At 38.2% G+C, this 17,738-nt stretch overlaps 2 protein-coding genes across 2 annotated transcripts in view; one reads left to right on the top strand and one right to left on the bottom strand.

Annotated features, from left to right (window-relative positions):
- Positions 1-1,929: 1,929 nt before the first annotated feature.
- Positions 1,930-9,424, bottom strand: commd7 (COMM domain containing 7). Its single transcript, XM_054609254.1, has 9 exons — positions 9,269-9,424; positions 7,342-7,395; positions 7,072-7,174; positions 6,449-6,505; positions 6,223-6,260; positions 5,195-5,285; positions 3,241-3,290; positions 3,084-3,132; positions 1,930-2,062 (listed from the first exon to the last, which is right to left on the bottom strand). The coding sequence occupies exons 1-9, from the start codon at positions 9,407-9,409 to the stop codon at positions 1,986-1,988; spliced, it is 660 nt and encodes a 219-aa protein (XP_054465229.1). The 5' UTR covers positions 9,410-9,424; the 3' UTR covers positions 1,930-1,985.
- An 875-nt stretch (positions 9,425-10,299) lies between these two features.
- LOC129099266 (DNA (cytosine-5)-methyltransferase 3B-like) overlaps positions 10,300-17,738 on the top strand; it is a 32,304-nt gene continuing 24,865 nt past the window's right edge. Inside the window, 2 exon segments of the mRNA XM_054608439.1 lie at positions 10,300-10,481; positions 15,984-16,092. Of these exon segments, the coding sequence (XP_054464414.1) occupies positions 10,474-10,481; positions 15,984-16,092 (117 nt within the window). The 5' untranslated portion in view covers positions 10,300-10,473.

The following is a 17,738-nucleotide window of genomic DNA, read 5'->3' as shown; positions in this document are numbered from 1 at the left end:
TTGTGGGTTGTGGTAGCCTTTGTAACATTTTATCTTTGGTTATTTGATGCAGATATGAAGCTTTCTATGCTCATGATGTGTTTTCTATTTCCCACGTAATGGTTTTACAATTAGCGGTAGCAATTAGTATAAGCTTATTGAAAAGGTAAGAGCTATCATTAAAGGGAATTTTAAAATAGCTAATTTCCGGCTATTTATGTTAGTTAACGTCGACCAAGCCCATGCATTTGATTTGCTGCTTATTATGTTCTGTAACTGAGAGGTCTGCCTTCTCTCGGATATAATGGGACAATATGAAACTCGGCTTGTGGTACTCAAAGAAAAACTCAACAGCAACGTCTTTTTCCAGAAATCCTGGTCTGTGGATTATCTTGAGTAACCTGGTCATGATTTCATGTTGTAACATGTTGGGCCACTGGATGAGAGGAAGGAGAGGCAGCATGAACACAGATAAATAGTGAGAGAGAGAGAGAGAGAGAGAGAGAGAGAGAGAGAGTGAGAGAGAGGAGGAGGAGGAGGAGAGTCATACTCCAGGAGAAAGTGAAAGAATGTGAAGGTCAAGATAAGAGTTTGACAAGATCTTTGACAAAGATCTTGCTCCTGAATAATTATGTTAAAATGCGTATATCAGGAAATATGCTGGGCGTTCTAGAAGAGAGACAGACACATCACTCACTCATCACAAAACATCGAGCACTTAATAAAGAATAAGAAGCAAATTGTATGTGGTATTCTTGAGTTCTTGAATGTACTATAATGGTTACATTCCATCACTGAGTATCAAGTCTTACTTATCATCAAACTATTTATTATTGAGATGTAGAAAAATATCCAACAGGCCCCATAACCCTCATATAAGTGCTGAGCTAATAACTGTCATTATCAGAAAAAAGAAAAGATATGTTGATGTTGACGAGTAGACACATGAAAAACCGAGCCATTCACTCTTCTGAAATCTGCCTCGAGCTTCAGAAGTATCAGCGTGTGGTATTTATCACCTTTACAGCTTTCATTGCCACTTATCTACAGTGTTGGAATGTAACTAAGTACATTTTGATAGTGAAATTGTATCATTATTCTCCCATTAATTATAACATTATTTTGTTATAGGCCTGAGCTTGATGAAAGAGCAACAAGATGAACAATTTCGTAAACAAATTAGTAAAATATAAAACAAAAAACGAATGAAATAGAACAAGGGCGAAAGCAATAAAGAAATAATAAAAAGGGGGGTGATGCCTTTAGTCAGGAAACGGAAACATTAATCATAGAAAGACACATTTTACACACATAGGCTCCCTTGTGGTTTCACATAATAGTCGACTTTAGTCTTAAGAACTCAACTAAATGCAAACAACTGAAATGCATAAATGTTTTAACTATAATTATTGTATAGCACAGGCAATATGGTAGTACCAGTACTACGCACATACAGTAGGCTATATACTGTCCATATCATGTAGATCAAAGTAGATTTATTGTTTATCAAAAAGGTTTGGGTATGGGTTGAATAAACTTTTGCAAGTTTTTGTTGGCTATCAAGATGCCAAACTTTACCCACAGGGCACGTTGAAGTTTTTTCTGAGTGACAGATAAAGAGGAAGCATCAATGAACCCTAAGACTTAATTCTCACCTCAGTTCTCAAAACAGACTTCCTCTGCATACACAATTAAAAGAAACCCAATGATAGGAATGTCCCACATAAATCAAAGTTGAGAGAAGTGCTCAGAGTGCCAGTGTTTTCTTCTTTTATTCATGTTTATTTGAGTAGAAATGTCTGACAGTGAAGAGAATGTGTTTAGCTTGAGTCAGTGCCACACACAGACACAGATGATGTCATACATAACACACACTGCCCTGCAGTTATATGAACACACACAGTCTAACATTCTCACACTCTCTCACGCACGCACACGCACGCACCCCCCCCCCCCACACACACACACACACACACACACACACACACACACACACGCACGCACACTCAGCTGAAACACTCCATGCTGGCCTTGGCTCTCTCCATTTCATGTAGGAAGTTGTAAAACTGTGGGAGCGTCAATTCTGGAAGAGATGAGGGAAGAAAACAGGAAATAGTTAGTGGATTACACAAACTGAGTGTATCAGACTACAAAAATAATAAATAAAAAAGATAGTTTTAAGACTCCCTTTTACACATTGGTATAAACAACAAGGTTTCAAACTATCTTAATTCTGCTTGAAGACATTTTCTTTTCTTTTGCTGTTGTAGAAGGTGGTCTGGTATGAAATTTAAGGGAATACTTCTCTGGACATAACTGGAGAAATTCTGAATAGTTACCCTTTGTAGTGATCTCCACAATATATATATAACAAATGTATTTGTATAGGACCTTTCTTAAAAGAAATGCAGCACAAAGTGCTTTACATTAAGGGAAAATGGACAAGGAATGAACATAAAAAATGGGATAGAATACGACAATTACTGGACAATTATTATTATTGTTATAAAACTATTTTTTAAGGACAGCTCACATTGATATATATATATATATACACAAAAGTTCCCTCATAGACAACAGGATTTAATAAGTATTGTTTTTCAGCTGCAGGGGGTGTTTTTCTATCTCTGTGCTCCAAACGTGCATCAAACAGATCACCGAAGCATTGAAAACTGAATTTAATTAGGGAATTTGAGCAGCTTGGTTTCCTTCTCCGGATAACAAACATTTACCATGCATTACTTTTTTACACGGTGTGTGTTGATCTCCTCTAAAGCTCCTAGTCATCCTGTTTTTGTCCACCCACATTATCTATTTGTATGCACTGTATTGCTGCTATGTTAGTAAACATGATGAGGGCATGGTGTAGTGGTTAGCACTGTCGCCCTCACAGATTCTTCTGTGGTGTTGTGGCTCTAAATTGTCTGTAGGTGTGAATATGAGCGTGAAAGTGTCTCTCTATGTGTCAGCTCTGTGATAGCCTGCCCCCCCCGATCTGACATTTCAAGATCCAGTAAGGCCAGAGGAAATTTCCCAATACAAGATATGACATGAACAAACGTTTTCAGAGCAGTTTTTGTTATAAACAGCACACAGTCGCTCACCCATGTAGACGTTTTCAGTGGAAATCCCCTTTCTGACCACCAGCTTCAGCTGCAGGAGGACAAATAAAACTGTGTTCAACAAAACTGAACAAAGAGCTGCAATACTGTGTGTTTGTTTGTGTGTTTGTGGCAGTGTGTGTGTACACAGCTTTCAAACCTGCAGAAAGATGTTGCCCACTTTCTGTACCTCACTGGTTCCCACAGTCACTGTGAGGGTCAGAAAACACATCATGATACTTGGATTCATACAAAGTGATCAATGAAATCACAAACAAGAATACATTATTGTTTTTTCAGCTTTAAAGGCAAAATTGAAGGTTGATTCTTAAAAATGTGCTTGACAATTGCATGGAAACAAGACTACTCAAGGGCTCATGGATTGATATTTGTTAAAAATATTTTAAAAAGTAATAAAAATACAGAGGATGTAGAACTGAATAATGCTTAGTGATAATGTATATTTAAAATGACAATAAAAGTTGTTTTTTTTTCGTAGAATGCCAAGGATTTTTGTTTCCCCGTACTTTCCTGTAATTTCTCAACTGTTGTGTGTCAGAGGAAAGTATAAAAAGGTAATATTGAATCAGACTATGTGTAACGTGAAATGTGACAAACCCACAGATAATTATCATTGCCTCTGTAGCTCTGCAGAACTTTTTTGCGTATTTTAGCACATTGTTTGGGTTTTAAGGCACATGTACTGTAGAGTTGGGCCTCTTCACAGTTCAAGAAGAAGCTCGGATAACGCCGCTGTACTCTACCTGCTCAGCACCAAACAGCAGACAGACACAGTTAGAGACCAATTGCTGATGAAAGTGGAGCATGAAGCGGCTAAGGAGACAGATTTTTTTCTCAGGAGGCCAAACGTGATAATAAATTGACCAGTATTCATCAAATAGCTACAAACTCCAAAGGGACAATTGTGTTGCTGAATGTGTCAATAGGCAGTTACTTGCAAACTCATTAGCCGTAACAACTTCATGGTGTGATAACACGCCAGCCTGGTTTTAAAGGAATCTGCCCTGTAGAGGCCAAACGTTGTCTAATGCAGCCTTAAAACTCACTTTTACGGTGTAAGGATTCCACTTTAATTTTTTTTCCCTTTTTGAACTAGGGCCACTTTACCTTGATTTCACACTCCTTTCATTCTATTCTTGATTCACCTATACTTATTGGGTGACATAAAGCTAAAACGCTGCTACTGTAAAAACATTATACAGGGCTTTTGTTTTGGTATTGTGATATATCACAAACATTATTTTCTCTTAATTCAGAGGTTGCATTACAATTACTAGCAATATTTTCTCTCTCTGCTTTATCATCATCTGTGCATTACTTATGGGGGTTTCTCAAACATACATACTGTGTGTTAATGTCTTTTGAGTTCGACAATTATCTTCTAAAAAACAGAGTTAGCCCATGGACTATGAAGCGGTTTGGTATTTTGCAGCGAGGCCACAATAAAATATGCAAGAACTCAAAGGTCCTGGACTCTTTCTAATGCACTTTATACACATTAAAAAACGTACAAGATGGTCTGTTTGAATAGCAGCCGGTGAGACAAGCAGTGTACATATTGGCTCTCAGAATTGTCAAGTCTCCACAGAGGCCCGACTGTTTACAGCCGACTCATAGGCAACATGCAGAGACACAGTCTGTTCGCCTGGCTGAGGGTTTTGCATTTCAATGACAGCACAGTAAAGAAAACTACAGACGAGTGCAGCATGAACAGGCACTCCCCGTCCACTCCCCTCATAAACTGGAGCACGGTGTCTTTTAACATGAAGATCGGCTCAACAATAGCTCAACATAATGCTAATGACTCTCCGGCTCAGTGTATTAGCATCTCTATTACCTGTGAGTCTAAAGAAGTCAATAGGTTGTATGCATTAACAATGATGCCTGATAGAGACCCATGAGCTGTACACATCTGAGCTGTTTTAATGAGCCAGAACAGAGAATTAGAGGACATAAGCTATGCTAATAGATACGTTAGACTAGAGCCTCTGTGTTCATGAACATGTGCTGGAAGTTTGAGCTGCAGGGCTCCTAAGTGTGCTCAGAAATAGATCATTTTGTTGAGAGCTAAATTTGATGGGATGTCATTTTACCTCCAAACTTCCACTCCATGTCCACTAACTGGTTGACCATCAGAGTCTGTCCCACAGCGAGTCTGGACAGCGCTGCATAGTGCTCCCCCCACTGCAAAACACAGGAAAAAAGACTCCTGTGTTCATAAAATGATATCTGGTTTGATAAAAAGGCATTTTACTGACTTTACAAAGAACAGAAGGCAAGAAGAATAATGTGACACTAAACAATTTATGTACTGGATCATCTCCAGGTTATAAATGCTGAATTTCAGGGGATCTCAACCCCCCCAAAATGTATCAAGTTTATCAATGTTAATAACTTTTTCTATCAAGGAGGGTGGTAGAATGCCCCTTAAAAGGATAGTTTGGATGTTTTGAAGTGGGATTGTATGCCATACTTCGTCAATACTATTCATAGCCAGTGTATTGCCTACAGTAGATTGCGTTTAGTATGATCCAAGTTTGGAGGAACAGACAAGAGTACAAGCACAGGAGTAAAACAATGTACTGCTTTACCTTGCTGTGAGCTCTTTCTGATGGGGAACTGAAGCCTTTACATCGATCTATTCTCTCTCACAGAACACAGGAGTTGCTGGTCTACCGCTGCCTTGATCGGTTTGTTTATTGTGTGACTGTGTGACTGTGGAATTTTTAAAAGGTTAGTTTGAACTCACCAAAGCCCCACGGTAAAATTATTGTTATGACTATGAAGAGAGCATAGATAGATATGATGGCTTCAGGTCATCGTCAGAAAGGGCTAACAGATGGCAGGGTAATATTCTAAATATAGCTGTTCATATACACTTGAACAGATTTCTTCAGGTGGCTCAAACATGTTTTGCTGCTGCTCCCGTCCACGGCAATACACTGCTTTGTTCCCGTGCTTGTACTCCTGTCTGTTTCTCCAAACTGGTTGCGTGCCGACCTCCATCTACTGCAGGTAATACACTGACTATGTTTAACTACCTCATACAACCTCACTTCAAAAAAATCTAAACTATCTATTTAACCCTTTTATTATGTTTTCAAATGGAAGTGAAAGTTACCTGCTGTGAAAAGTGAGCCGCCTTCTCTTCACTTAGTCCTGAGTCAACAGAAAAAGCAGATTTTGTTTCCTGTGTAAAATGTTCACAATAATGAGTAGAAAAGCGGTAAGAGGTGCCATCTGCATAGCATGCATAAGAGGATTCTATCCAGCAGCTTTACCTAACTTCTATTTAAAATTCACCCTCTTTATGAGCGACTCCTGTGATAAAGGATTTGGATGTGTACCTAATGTCAAAAGGTCTTCTTTGATCTGGTCAGCTGTCAGGTTTTTCTTCAAAGCGCCTGAGGAGAGAACAGACAGAATAATCGTCAATGAGAGGAAAAAACCTTCTTGCAGCTGCAGCATTTCTGTAACCTAGTGTCCTCATCTAACTTTAAGAGATTGTCTGAGGCTATTATCTTATCCTTAGTCAGTGTATTACCTACCAGACTCCTTCAACAAAAACACTAAATGGACCTCCCAGTACACGGGAGTTGCTGCTGCATCGATGGCTCGATGGGTTAGTTTGTATGTGTTATGGATTATGGTGAATCAAAACTAACCCTTTAAAAACACCAAAGTCACACCATAACACAAACAAACTAACTGATCAAGGCACAGGTAGACCAGCACCTCTTGTGTTCTGAGAGGTAAAATTACTGTTTTTGTCAAAGAAGTCTGGTGACTATGAAGAAAGCATAGATAAGGGATTAATTTCCCCGTCGGAAAGTGCTGTCTGAAGGTTCTCTGGTTAACGTAATGTATTCTGGGTAATGTAGGTTATGACTAAAAGATGTAGAAATATATAAGGGAGGCAGACAACAAAATTATTATTTATTATGGTTGTATGGATGTGTGTGTTTCCCACCCTGTGGCACCAGGAGGACGCTCTTCATGAGGTTTTTCAGAGGACCGGCACTCATCCCATGTTCCCCTGCAAACTCACCGAGCAGCTGCATGAACCTCTCCGTCTACTCACACACGCACAGACACACACACAGAAATGTATGCATTAATTTGCACACACTTACAATAGGACAGGCAATGTTTTGCCTCGGTTCAGTTGCCATGGCTAATCACTGAGTCCAAAGTCCCATTAACATCAGAAATGTGTGAATGTGCGTGCGTGTGTGCTTACCTCTTTAGGCTCCAGCAGGAACTGGAACAGAATTTCAATCAGACGAAGAAATTGCTGCACAAAATGAAAACATAAAAATGTATTTTTTTAATGTCTGAATCTGTGTTTGGTTTGTTGGAGAAAATTAGCTTTGATCATCTCTTTATTTGAAAAAATGCATCGTTTCAACATCAAGAATATCAAGTTGGGACATTCTGTCCATTGCTGTGTGGTGATTTTTTTTGTATTTCCTTGTGTATTTCAAGCCAAAAGTTTTTTTGAAACTATGTATAAGACTTTTAAATCATGTGCATGCCATCTAATCAATATGTAGAAATTGTTAAGTATTCCAAACCACTCTAAAAATGCAGTCTGAAAGTCCTTCTGTAAATTTGTACACCTGAGGTATATACAGTATATACATATACAGGTATACACGGTATATGTTGAATGCACTTATTTTAAGTTAGTTTAAGACTCGTTACTGTAGTATTTTCTTATTACAGCTTCATGTATCATGATGTGTTTTTTTAAGATATGTAATGAAGCTAGACTGATGTACTGGAGTAATATATAAGTCGTTAAGTAACAAAAAAATTGAAGTGCATAAAGAAGTCTTGAGGTAATTTAGAAAACCTGTCACTGTTAAAACGTTTGTGGAATCTGTACCAATATTGTTGTTTATGTAAAAAAAAAAAACAAAAAAAAAAAAAAAAAGAATTATACATTTTATAATCCTTGATAATTAAATTTTAGTGACAAAAAATATCTTAATGGCTGATTGGAGGGAAACATTACATTACAGTCATTTAGCAGACGTTTTTATCCAAAGCGACTTACAATCAGTAGTATATTACATATCATTCACCCATTCACACACTGATGACAGGCTACCATGCAAGGTGCCACCATCAGACTCTAACTAACATTCATGCAACATCCAGTCCACACCGATGGCAAGCCTTCGGGAGCAACTTGGGGTTAAGTATCTTGCCCAAGGACACATCAACTGACGAAGCCGGGTATCGAACCACCGATCCTCTGATTGGAGAACTACCTTGCCCTCCACTACGCCACAGCCGCCCATCAACAAACAAATACAGAGTTTAACTTTTTTTATTTTACAACTAAAGTTTACAGTAAAATAATCACACTCCATTTTTAGTAGAGGGCTAGTTTGAAAAAGTTAAACAGCAGCCATAGTATGCTAGAGGTCTAGTCTACTATTGACTTCAATACTGGTGGAAAAGTACATTTACTCAAGTACTGTACTGAACAGTTTTAAAAGGTACTAGTGCTTTGCTTGAGTATTTTCCTTTTATGTTAATACATACCTATGCTCAATTAAATCTCAGAGGAAAATATTGTACTGTTTGCTGCACTACATTTATTTGATAACATGAGTTACTTTGCAGATTTAGATTATTGATACAAACTATAAATCAATAATCCCAAATGAGGATGTATTATTATAGGTTAAGCTAACCAGCTGTATAAAGTAATTAAGAGTATCTACACCTTTACCATGAGCAATATACAAGTGATAAACACATACCATAGATTACAATTTATAATATTTTGAATAATATGATAATTATTTTGTACTTTTACTAAAGGAAAGTTTGGTATCACTACTTTTACTCAAGTAAATGATCTGAATACTTCTTCAGCCACTGACACGGTCGGTTGTCACGTGATTCACCAGCGCTATGAATTGGTGTGTTTACTGTCAGCCATGGATAACGAGATAAATCCCGCCAATGAACAACCACGCATCCTTTTTATTCATCTTTGAAGCTTTACAAACTATGACAGCTGTTCACAAATCCCCTCTAAGGAGAATGAAACCTCAGAAACGAAATACAGCTCATTATCTAACATGAACGTTAACTAAACTGATGCTCTTTGGTTTATCCCTGTCAGTAAACATATAAGCTGCTGTTTATACCTGCTCGTTGAGTTTGTTTAGGTTCTGAAAGTCGGTGCTGACAGAATCCGGTAAACCGTCTTTAACGGAGTGAAGCTGCATCTTTCTTTTCTGTAGAACCGTCAGAGCTGCTTGGCTGTTCCGCTCCACTTCCGGGTTCATTTGTGCGCATGCGTGGCCAAGTGCGCTGTGTTTATTAAATCACACTTGATGGAAATTGAAGAAGAAACATCGATATGTGATATACATCATAACAATTTGGTCGGTGAACAATCAGATAAACTTTGAGTACAAGGTTATTACTATTAATAAATAAAACTATCAATGTTTATATATTACTATGTATTAAACTACCCAGCAGCATATAAAGTAATTATAGTAATGAGCTCCATCTTTACCAGCTGCAATATTAAAGCATTAATACATCAATCATTTTAATCCAGTTATATAATATACATTATTCTGAAATGGGCCATTTTGCATAATGATCACTTTTACTTTGGTTAAGTATATTTGTCTTTACTCAAAATTTGAAATGCAGGCTTTTTACATGTAACAGAGACTTTAAGTTAAATATTTGAGTACTTCTACTATCACCGATCATTCATCCTCATTGCTAAATGTGTAAAGCATTTGAATTAAGTGCTTTGTGTAGTTTCTGTTCAGCAACAGTTCGTTTCACCACCCCGAGGTAAAAAAAAAAAGAGGAGAAAGTCTCTTTGGGAATATGGTGAAGAGGTTATCTGAGACCTCACAGAGACAGAGTGAGCTGAAAGTTGGTGGTGGATACGGGAGTTGTTGTAAAAAATTTTAAAAAAAGTAGTTCCTGTTCACATGTTTAACTTGCGGGGACAGAGAATGGGGAGTTGACATTCTCACCTGGGGAAAGCCTCAGCGCCCAATCTGCTGTCACCTCTCCTCCCTGGTGGTCGACTATAATAACACGAGCCAACCCACCGCCAGGCTCAGTCAGTCTACAGTGGGACACACGCAGTGAGCACGAGAGAGAGAGAGAGAGAGAGAGAGAGAGAGAGAGAGAGAGAGAGAGAGAGAGCAGCATGCTTCAACAGAGTGAACAACTCATGCGAGAGGACTCGACCGACTCCTGATCAGTGTTTCAAGTTCAAGGTTTTTTCCAGCCTACTTGTCTGCACACCTTTCACTCTCCAGGCAGCAACTCATCTTCCGTGTCATTTTCCAGCCGTGGATACGTGTAAGAAGCGTGGATGGTTATGTAAGTGTCACACCGGGGAGGGCGTTTTTTTTTTTTTGCAGGAATTTACCAAGCAAATAATTAACACTTCACATAGAAACACGCTTTTTTTTAAAATTTGTAACCATATTTGAAACATTTCTGAAGCTGTTTGTGGAGGCTGGCTCGCTTTTGATGGTGTGCCTTCCCTTTATTTCATCGTGCACTTGTAAAGTTTTGTAGCTCGGTAGTGTTGTTGCCCATGTGCAGCCAACAGAGCTGCATACATGTTGAACCTGAGGCTGTTCAACCAAATGTCTTTAAAATGATCATGTAGACGCTAGTGGTGCGTTCCTAGTGCGTTTATAACGCGTTTATTACAGCATTCCTATAATAATCTTTGAAGAATTGAATAAATCTGTAGTGCACATTGTGTTTATCGCCTTGTAATTCATCAATAGTGCATCTCTCCTCCAAATATAGAGGTTTTTTTTTTAACTTCACAGTACTTATCACATAGTTTGTATTTCTCCAAGGATTTCCTGAGCTCCTGGCTCCGAGTTGTGAGTTTGAAGCGAATGTTCGTGCGTAATATCTTCTTATAGTGCTTTTATTACCACTTGGAACAGTGTGTGTTGGTGCAGAATAGAGGTTTTACACAAACTATATGTGATGTCCCTGCACGGCTGACTGGGGACTTAGGTTACACCTGGTTTAGTTGCATGTCTTTTGCACGATGGGTTTACTGCGTGTTTCCTGGTTTTGAACGCGCTCCGGTGTTTGAACCGTTTGAACATGTTCTGACGGCGCAGGTTTACCGGATGAACTTCCTTCTTCAGTGATTATTGCTCTCAAGTCCCTCGGTGATTTATTAATAGAGCTTGCAGCCTGTTGTTGGACTGGCAGGGACAAATGTGTGTGCAGACAAATACAATTCATTTCATTCAATTCAATTCATTCATGTTTGAGTCACGATAAAAAGAAGAAAGAAGCCACGCGGTGGACAGTGGAGGGGAGGAGTCACTCAGAAGTGAATGATAGGGTTAATCCAGGGGGATATTGACATCACTTAGATTGAACATATATATATATATATATATATATGTGTATGTGTGTGTGTGTGTGTGTGTGTGTGTGTGTGTGTGTGTGTGTGTGCATTTATTCTAGCATCAATTTACTTTAACCAACACTCTTTGTTTACACTCTAAAAACTGTAAGAGTTTAACTGGCTTCAGATTTAACATTAAAGACATTTCTAATATTCAAAGAATACGTGTCAGTATGTCGATCAGAGCTGCCAAACTTGATACATCTTTATTGTAATTGTGCCGAAAAAAATGAAAGTCTGTTATGCAGCTCTTAACAAGTAAATGAGTAAAGGTAGTGGGGGAAAAGCACCCATTACAATTCTCTAGGGTCACAAGTGATGTATCTAAATGTCTTGTTTGGTCTGACCAACGGCCCCAAACCCAAAGGTATTCAATTTACAATGATATAAAACAAAGACAACAATAACTCCATTCCGTTGTTATGAGACTTTAACTGATTAAGTTAGATTTAACGGTAATGGACAGGATCTGACATGTTCTGATAACATTGTCTGAATTTAACTGGAAAAGATTGTTGTGGTGCTGTGATTTACTAAAAACCTGTTGTCAACAGTTAGTTTGCTGCAGGGGTTTAAACTATGTGGTTCTAACTATTGAGTTTTATAGCTGAGTCGGTTTCACACTGTGTTCCTCTGGTTACTCATTTATCATTTTAATATCTAATGTTGTTTTCAGGAGAATTTAAGATTTTGAAACATCTTGAGCCGCCATTCAGTCTGTGGCTTCTCTTGATAGCCTGGTCTGATTCCTGTGCTCTGTTTTCCTTAAATTTAAAATGTTTCACAGTCGATGGCCCGCCATGAATCAATGGAACTGAACCACTGACAAACCCACTTAAAAGGGGTTGGTATCAGCTCCGATACGGATCAATGCATCCAAATACACCTAAATACGATCTCTTCCTGCAGTGGACATCACCATATTTCTCCTCTCTTATTATAGTTCAGTTAGTTGCCTTTAGCTGTAGTGCACTGAAGGAGTCAGATCTGTTTATTAGCATTATTAGCTTGGTAAGAAAATATATCAAGATATTCTTATACAATAAATTGAATCTCTAATCTATTAACATTTATGGTTTTGGTGTTGTATTTCAAAATTGTTTTTTTCTTATCCATACCGTTGAGTGAGTGGATGATATACTGTATGAGTGCAGTCTGTACAATAGGCAACAAAGTAGACAATGTATAAACTGTAGGACTGGATCTGAGCCCGAAGGGGCCATAAAGTACATGACAGACAAGGAATGCAGCCCCCAGAGAGAGACCCTGAGGAGCATACCCTTTGGGGAGTGAACAATCCCCTCTTGCAATGCGGTCCCTAATCTCTCGCCACCAGACAGAACTTTGATGTGAAGGCCCCCCCTCATACTTTGTGTCCCCTTTTCCTGGGCCCCCTTACAACTCTCTGCCCTCAGCAGTTCCTCAGTTCTTCTAATTCATTCTAACTTTAAGCAGAAATATGTTTCTGAAAAGATACAGCAATGAACACTTAAATGCAAAGATATGGACACAGAATATGTCAACCTAAATTTTAAATCAAAAAGCTGATTGGATGAGCAAGAAGGGAAAACATCAAACAACTTTCAGTTAACAGTAACGCTTCAAGATGTTAAGATGGTAAAAGCATTCAGCATTCATTCATATAGTGTTGCGTTTATTTTATTTACTTTTTGTAATTTAAGGTGTATGGTTTTAGGGAGAATTATGTATATATTCATACCACAGCATTTAAAGCCTAACCTTAAGCCTAAGAAATAACCCTATCCAACCCTAAGGAATGGTACCGCAGTGCCTAAAATTGATATCAAATCCTCTATCACAATTATGTCATTTTTTAATATTGATATGAATTTCTGGAAAATCTATTTAAAATCTCTTAATGGATAAAAAAACAAAAACGTTTTAAGCATTAAAAGTGAATTAAATACACAACATACAAAATCTGCTGCAAAAATCATATAAATACATGTGGCAACCAGATCTGAAAAGTGAGTCCAATGTGGAAGTGCCTTAATCTTGCATTCTTTTGAATAACCAGCAGGGTGTGGCTCCTCTGGTTGCAAAAAGAAGTGTGATTGTATAGAAGTCAATGATAAAATGACCCTACTTTTATCATTTTATTACCTCAGTTAAAATGAGTTGATGGTCTCAATAAGTAGTTACAAGACTTCTTCAATACAGAATGATGTTTATTTACTAAATCACAAACATTGTGATTCATAGTTTGTTACCAAACTGTTGTCTGGCCCTGGTTTTCATCTAACTTGAAACCTTCTGTTCATGAAAGTTAATTGTAACATTTTGGTCGCCTTGTTCAGTGTTCGGTTGTACTTAGCTCCAACCTCTTGTGTTAATACTACTACTTCCAAAAAATAAGACGTTCAAAATGTTGAAATCAAGGCTACAAAGCCATCAAAAGAAAATATTTGCACTTCCTGTCAGTCTAAAATGCAATGTTTTTTTTAAATGGGTTTTTGATTAGATGACTGAAATTGTGGTTAACAAAAGCTTAGGAGATTTATCGTTTTGTTCTACAAAATGAGTTTGTGGTTTGTTTGTTTGTAGCCTAAGGTTAAGCTTTGACTCACTCAATTCTGTCAAGAAGGCAAGCAGTGATCACCTGGGTGGTCGTCACATCATATTTTGTTAGCCTTTTTTTTATAAGTAAGTGCTAGCAAGAGTTACTTTACCAAATCTACAAATGCCACCAGTGGAAACAAATCCAGACCTGAATGATTGTTAGCAGCAGGCACCTGTTTTGTCTGCTTGTTGTGTGTAGGTGAAAGGTCAAAGGCGGGGGGAGAAGGAGTGGGCGTCAACTTCCTTTTTGAGTGATGAACTCTTTCACCTCTGCAGCCGGGTGAAGGGAGATTCCCTGATCTCACATGATTAATATGGAGCCTATAGATGTCAGAGACGGTTTGTGTCAGTCAGAGGGCACCAACCTCTGCACACAGAACAACATGACTTATTCCTGCCAGCCACCAGAGACTGTGTGAACATGTGCAGAAAGCTGCTCCTCACAACATAGAACCATAACATTTTAAGGGCAAGAATGGATAAATGTCAAGCAAGTTATGTGTTGCTGTAAACAGTCCTCCCGTCCTGTCCAAACATGCCATGAAGAGGTAACAAAGGATAATTTAGAGCCTCCTAGGGAATAAAGTCAGTTGTTAATTTTTTTTATTGCCGAATGCTTTGAGTTTGTGTTTAGGGCTGCAGCTTGTTTACAATTTATTTTCATTCGAGTGAAAAAAAATACTACAATATCACAATTCCCTAGGGTCCAAAATAACTTTGTCAGATGCCCTGCTGTCTGACCAAGAGCCCAAACTTCAAAATATAGTTTGATACCGAGAAAAGCAGCAAATCCTCACATTTAAAAAAACAAAAAACTACTAAATGGTTTAATGACAGTCAGTAGGAGGACTAATCGCTAAATGGTTTCCATGTTATATACCAAATGACCAAAAGAAAATAGAAACCTCTAACATTGTAATATTGTATGTATTTATATTTATGTATGTATTGGTTTAATTCTGCTAATTTTTTAGGCTTTAAACTGCAAAAAGAGTGAGTGAGATAATATTTTGGATTGGATTAAGTAGTGCTGACTATGCTAGGATTTATTGAACATGCCGGTGTTTCTACTTATTTTCTCTTGCACAATCACCTTCTTTTACCCTTCTAAGAGTTTTCTTTTTTTTGTTTTACAATTGCATTTTTCTTTGTTATTATGGGATTTGTTTCAGTGGATCTCCAGGCAGTTTAACGTTAGTAAAACTAAAACAGACAGTCGGCTGGCTACCTGAGTTCGGCAGGTCTCTCTGTCCAGGCTTGTCTGACATGAAGGTGGCAAGTAATGTGCTGTCACACAATGCAAAGAAGAATCCATGAGTACTGCATCCATAATGCATGTACAAACGCATACACATTTTCTTATTTTGTTCACTCCCTCACGCACGCACACAGACACACACACAGCCACAGACACACACACAGCCACAGACACACACACAGCCACAGACACACAGACAGGCTTGTGTATCTGTATACCTCAGAATTGTATGGGCATGTCAGATCTGCTCCTACCCACTCATTGAGAACATCTTCTCCTCTCCAAGTCTTTCTCTTTCTGTTCCTGCCTGAACCTCTCCACTTTTTCACAGTCACTTTTTCTCTCTTGAGATAAGAGAGAAAATACTATGCACGTTTTGTGTCATTGTATAGTGAAACATACAGGAGCAGAAAATATATATTTTTAGATTTAATTTAATTTGTTTCCCTGTCAGGTGATTTTCAAAAGAACAACAGAGAAGCATACAAACATTTAATGACGATGCTGTGATATTGACTGTGTTGATGATCCACGACACCAGGTCATAAGTCCTGTTAATACATTTTCTGACCGTTTCCTTGTTTTGTGTCTGGTCCAGGTTTGAAAAGGAGTCAGGACAGCCTCTGGACCAGTCGACTGCAACAGTGATGCCTTCAAACAAATACTCTGCTGCTACTATGGATGATAGCAACAACATGACAGCCACAGTGAGTTTCACACACACACAGCACACTTGTGTTACTCTTCCCTTTCTGTATATGGGTATAAGTGAGTTAAACCACAGTCCCGCATTAAGACCCATGTACGAACACAAACACGTGCACACACACACACACACACACACACAAACAAACACTCCCTGAACCTTTCTCTCAGCCAGCTGTGGTTTTAAAAGAGTGTGTGTGTCGATGCCAGGGCAGATGCCCAAATAAGAGTGCCAGCATGTTATATGGGACTAATTGAGAATGCATGTTGGCTGTGATGGTGTGTGCACGTGCCACAAACACACACACACACAACACACACACACACACACACACACACACACACACACACACACGTACATGCACAAACACGGCACAGCTGCATCAACACAAAGAGGATATGTGGGTTGATAGAAAGATGGAGGCAGTAAAGGAGGGAGGAAGGAAGGAGGCAAGAAAAAGGATTTAAAGAAGGATGGAGGACAGTAGCGTCTTTATATTGGTTCACGCGTGCACAAATACACACACACATGTGTTTACTGTTTCACATGCTGCCTTCAAATGGGTCGTGTTTAGTGTGCTAACGAGAAGAGTCCGTATGAGCGCTCCCCTCTTGTCGTATTCACAACCTGGGAAGTGGAAATTTTCTGAAAGCTCAGTTTTCACGAGTTATGACGCGTTTGCTGACATCAGGAACGGTAAAGTTCTTTGGAAGCTAATTTTTTTATCGATGTTTAGTTTTATAATGTATTGTAGTGCCCCCGTGCCAATTGCCCATAATTGATTATTCATATTGGCAGATACAGATCCCTTTTTTTGTTTGATTATAGCAGCTGGCCTACAAGGCTCCAGACTATTTAAAAAAAAATTGCCACCGTCCCAAAAATTATTTTAACCGTTCTGAAGTTCTGTGTAAACCATTCAAAATTATGAATGTTATCCTTTTACTTTGTACAAATCATTTATAGTGTTTATTTTCTTCATAAAAACACACAATTCAAATGAAATTTTATTTGAATAAAACACATCTTGTCATTGGTAGTTTTAATGATATATTCTAATCTGCTAAAAGCTAGTGTTAGGAAGTTAAACAGGTCATAATTCTTCTCTATTATCTGTTTATGTTGTTGTGAAAACATCTGCTTCAAACACCTGTATTTATTTAAGTTTCTCACCAAAACTACATTTTATGAGATTACATTTGAACTCATCATAACTTTAAAATTTACCTAATTTTTCTTATTTTCCGTTAACAGAGGCTGAACGCATCACAATGTAACTGACGGAACCTTCGTCCGTTAGCTGTTAGCTATGCTGCCACCTTCCTGTCAATATAAACACAAATTAGTTGTTTACAATGTAACACTAGAAAAACATAAATGCAAATGGCTTGATCGCATATTCTACTTAATATTGACAGATAATGATCAATGTGTAATGTGTAATTAATCCGCGGTTCACATGCTTGACGAACCATGTTTGGAGATCCGTACAGTCGGTTACACCACTTATATATTAACATTTTAGTCATATTGTGTTTTTCTTCGTAATTTTATAATTAGTCTGGGGAAAATCTTGATTGATTTTTTACGATCTCTTGAATGCCATATCGTGGACACGATTTTCCATTTAGTTACAACGAGCTCACA

Source organism: Anoplopoma fimbria, chromosome 12 (genome assembly GCF_027596085.1).
Source record: "Anoplopoma fimbria isolate UVic2021 breed Golden Eagle Sablefish chromosome 12, Afim_UVic_2022, whole genome shotgun sequence".
NCBI classification, from domain to species: Eukaryota; Metazoa; Chordata; class Actinopteri; order Perciformes; family Anoplopomatidae; genus Anoplopoma; species Anoplopoma fimbria.
Note: the sequence above shows the minus strand (reverse complement) of the source record. Positions and strands in the feature narration are given on the sequence as shown.

Excerpts from the sequence above, each read along its gene's own strand:
- commd7 (XM_054609254.1), bottom strand. The coding sequence starts at position 9,409 with ATGAACCCGGAAGTGGAGCGGAACAGCCAAGCAGCTCTGACGGTTCTA. Across the intron at positions 7,396-9,268 it reads TAAACAAACTCAACGAGCAG|CAATTTCTTCGTCTGATTGA; the intron begins GTATAAACAGCA and ends CATTTTGTGCAG. Across the intron at positions 6,261-6,448 it reads AGAAGACCTTTTGACATTAG|GACTAAGTGAAGAGAAGGCG; the intron begins GTACACATCCAA and ends CTGTTGACTCAG.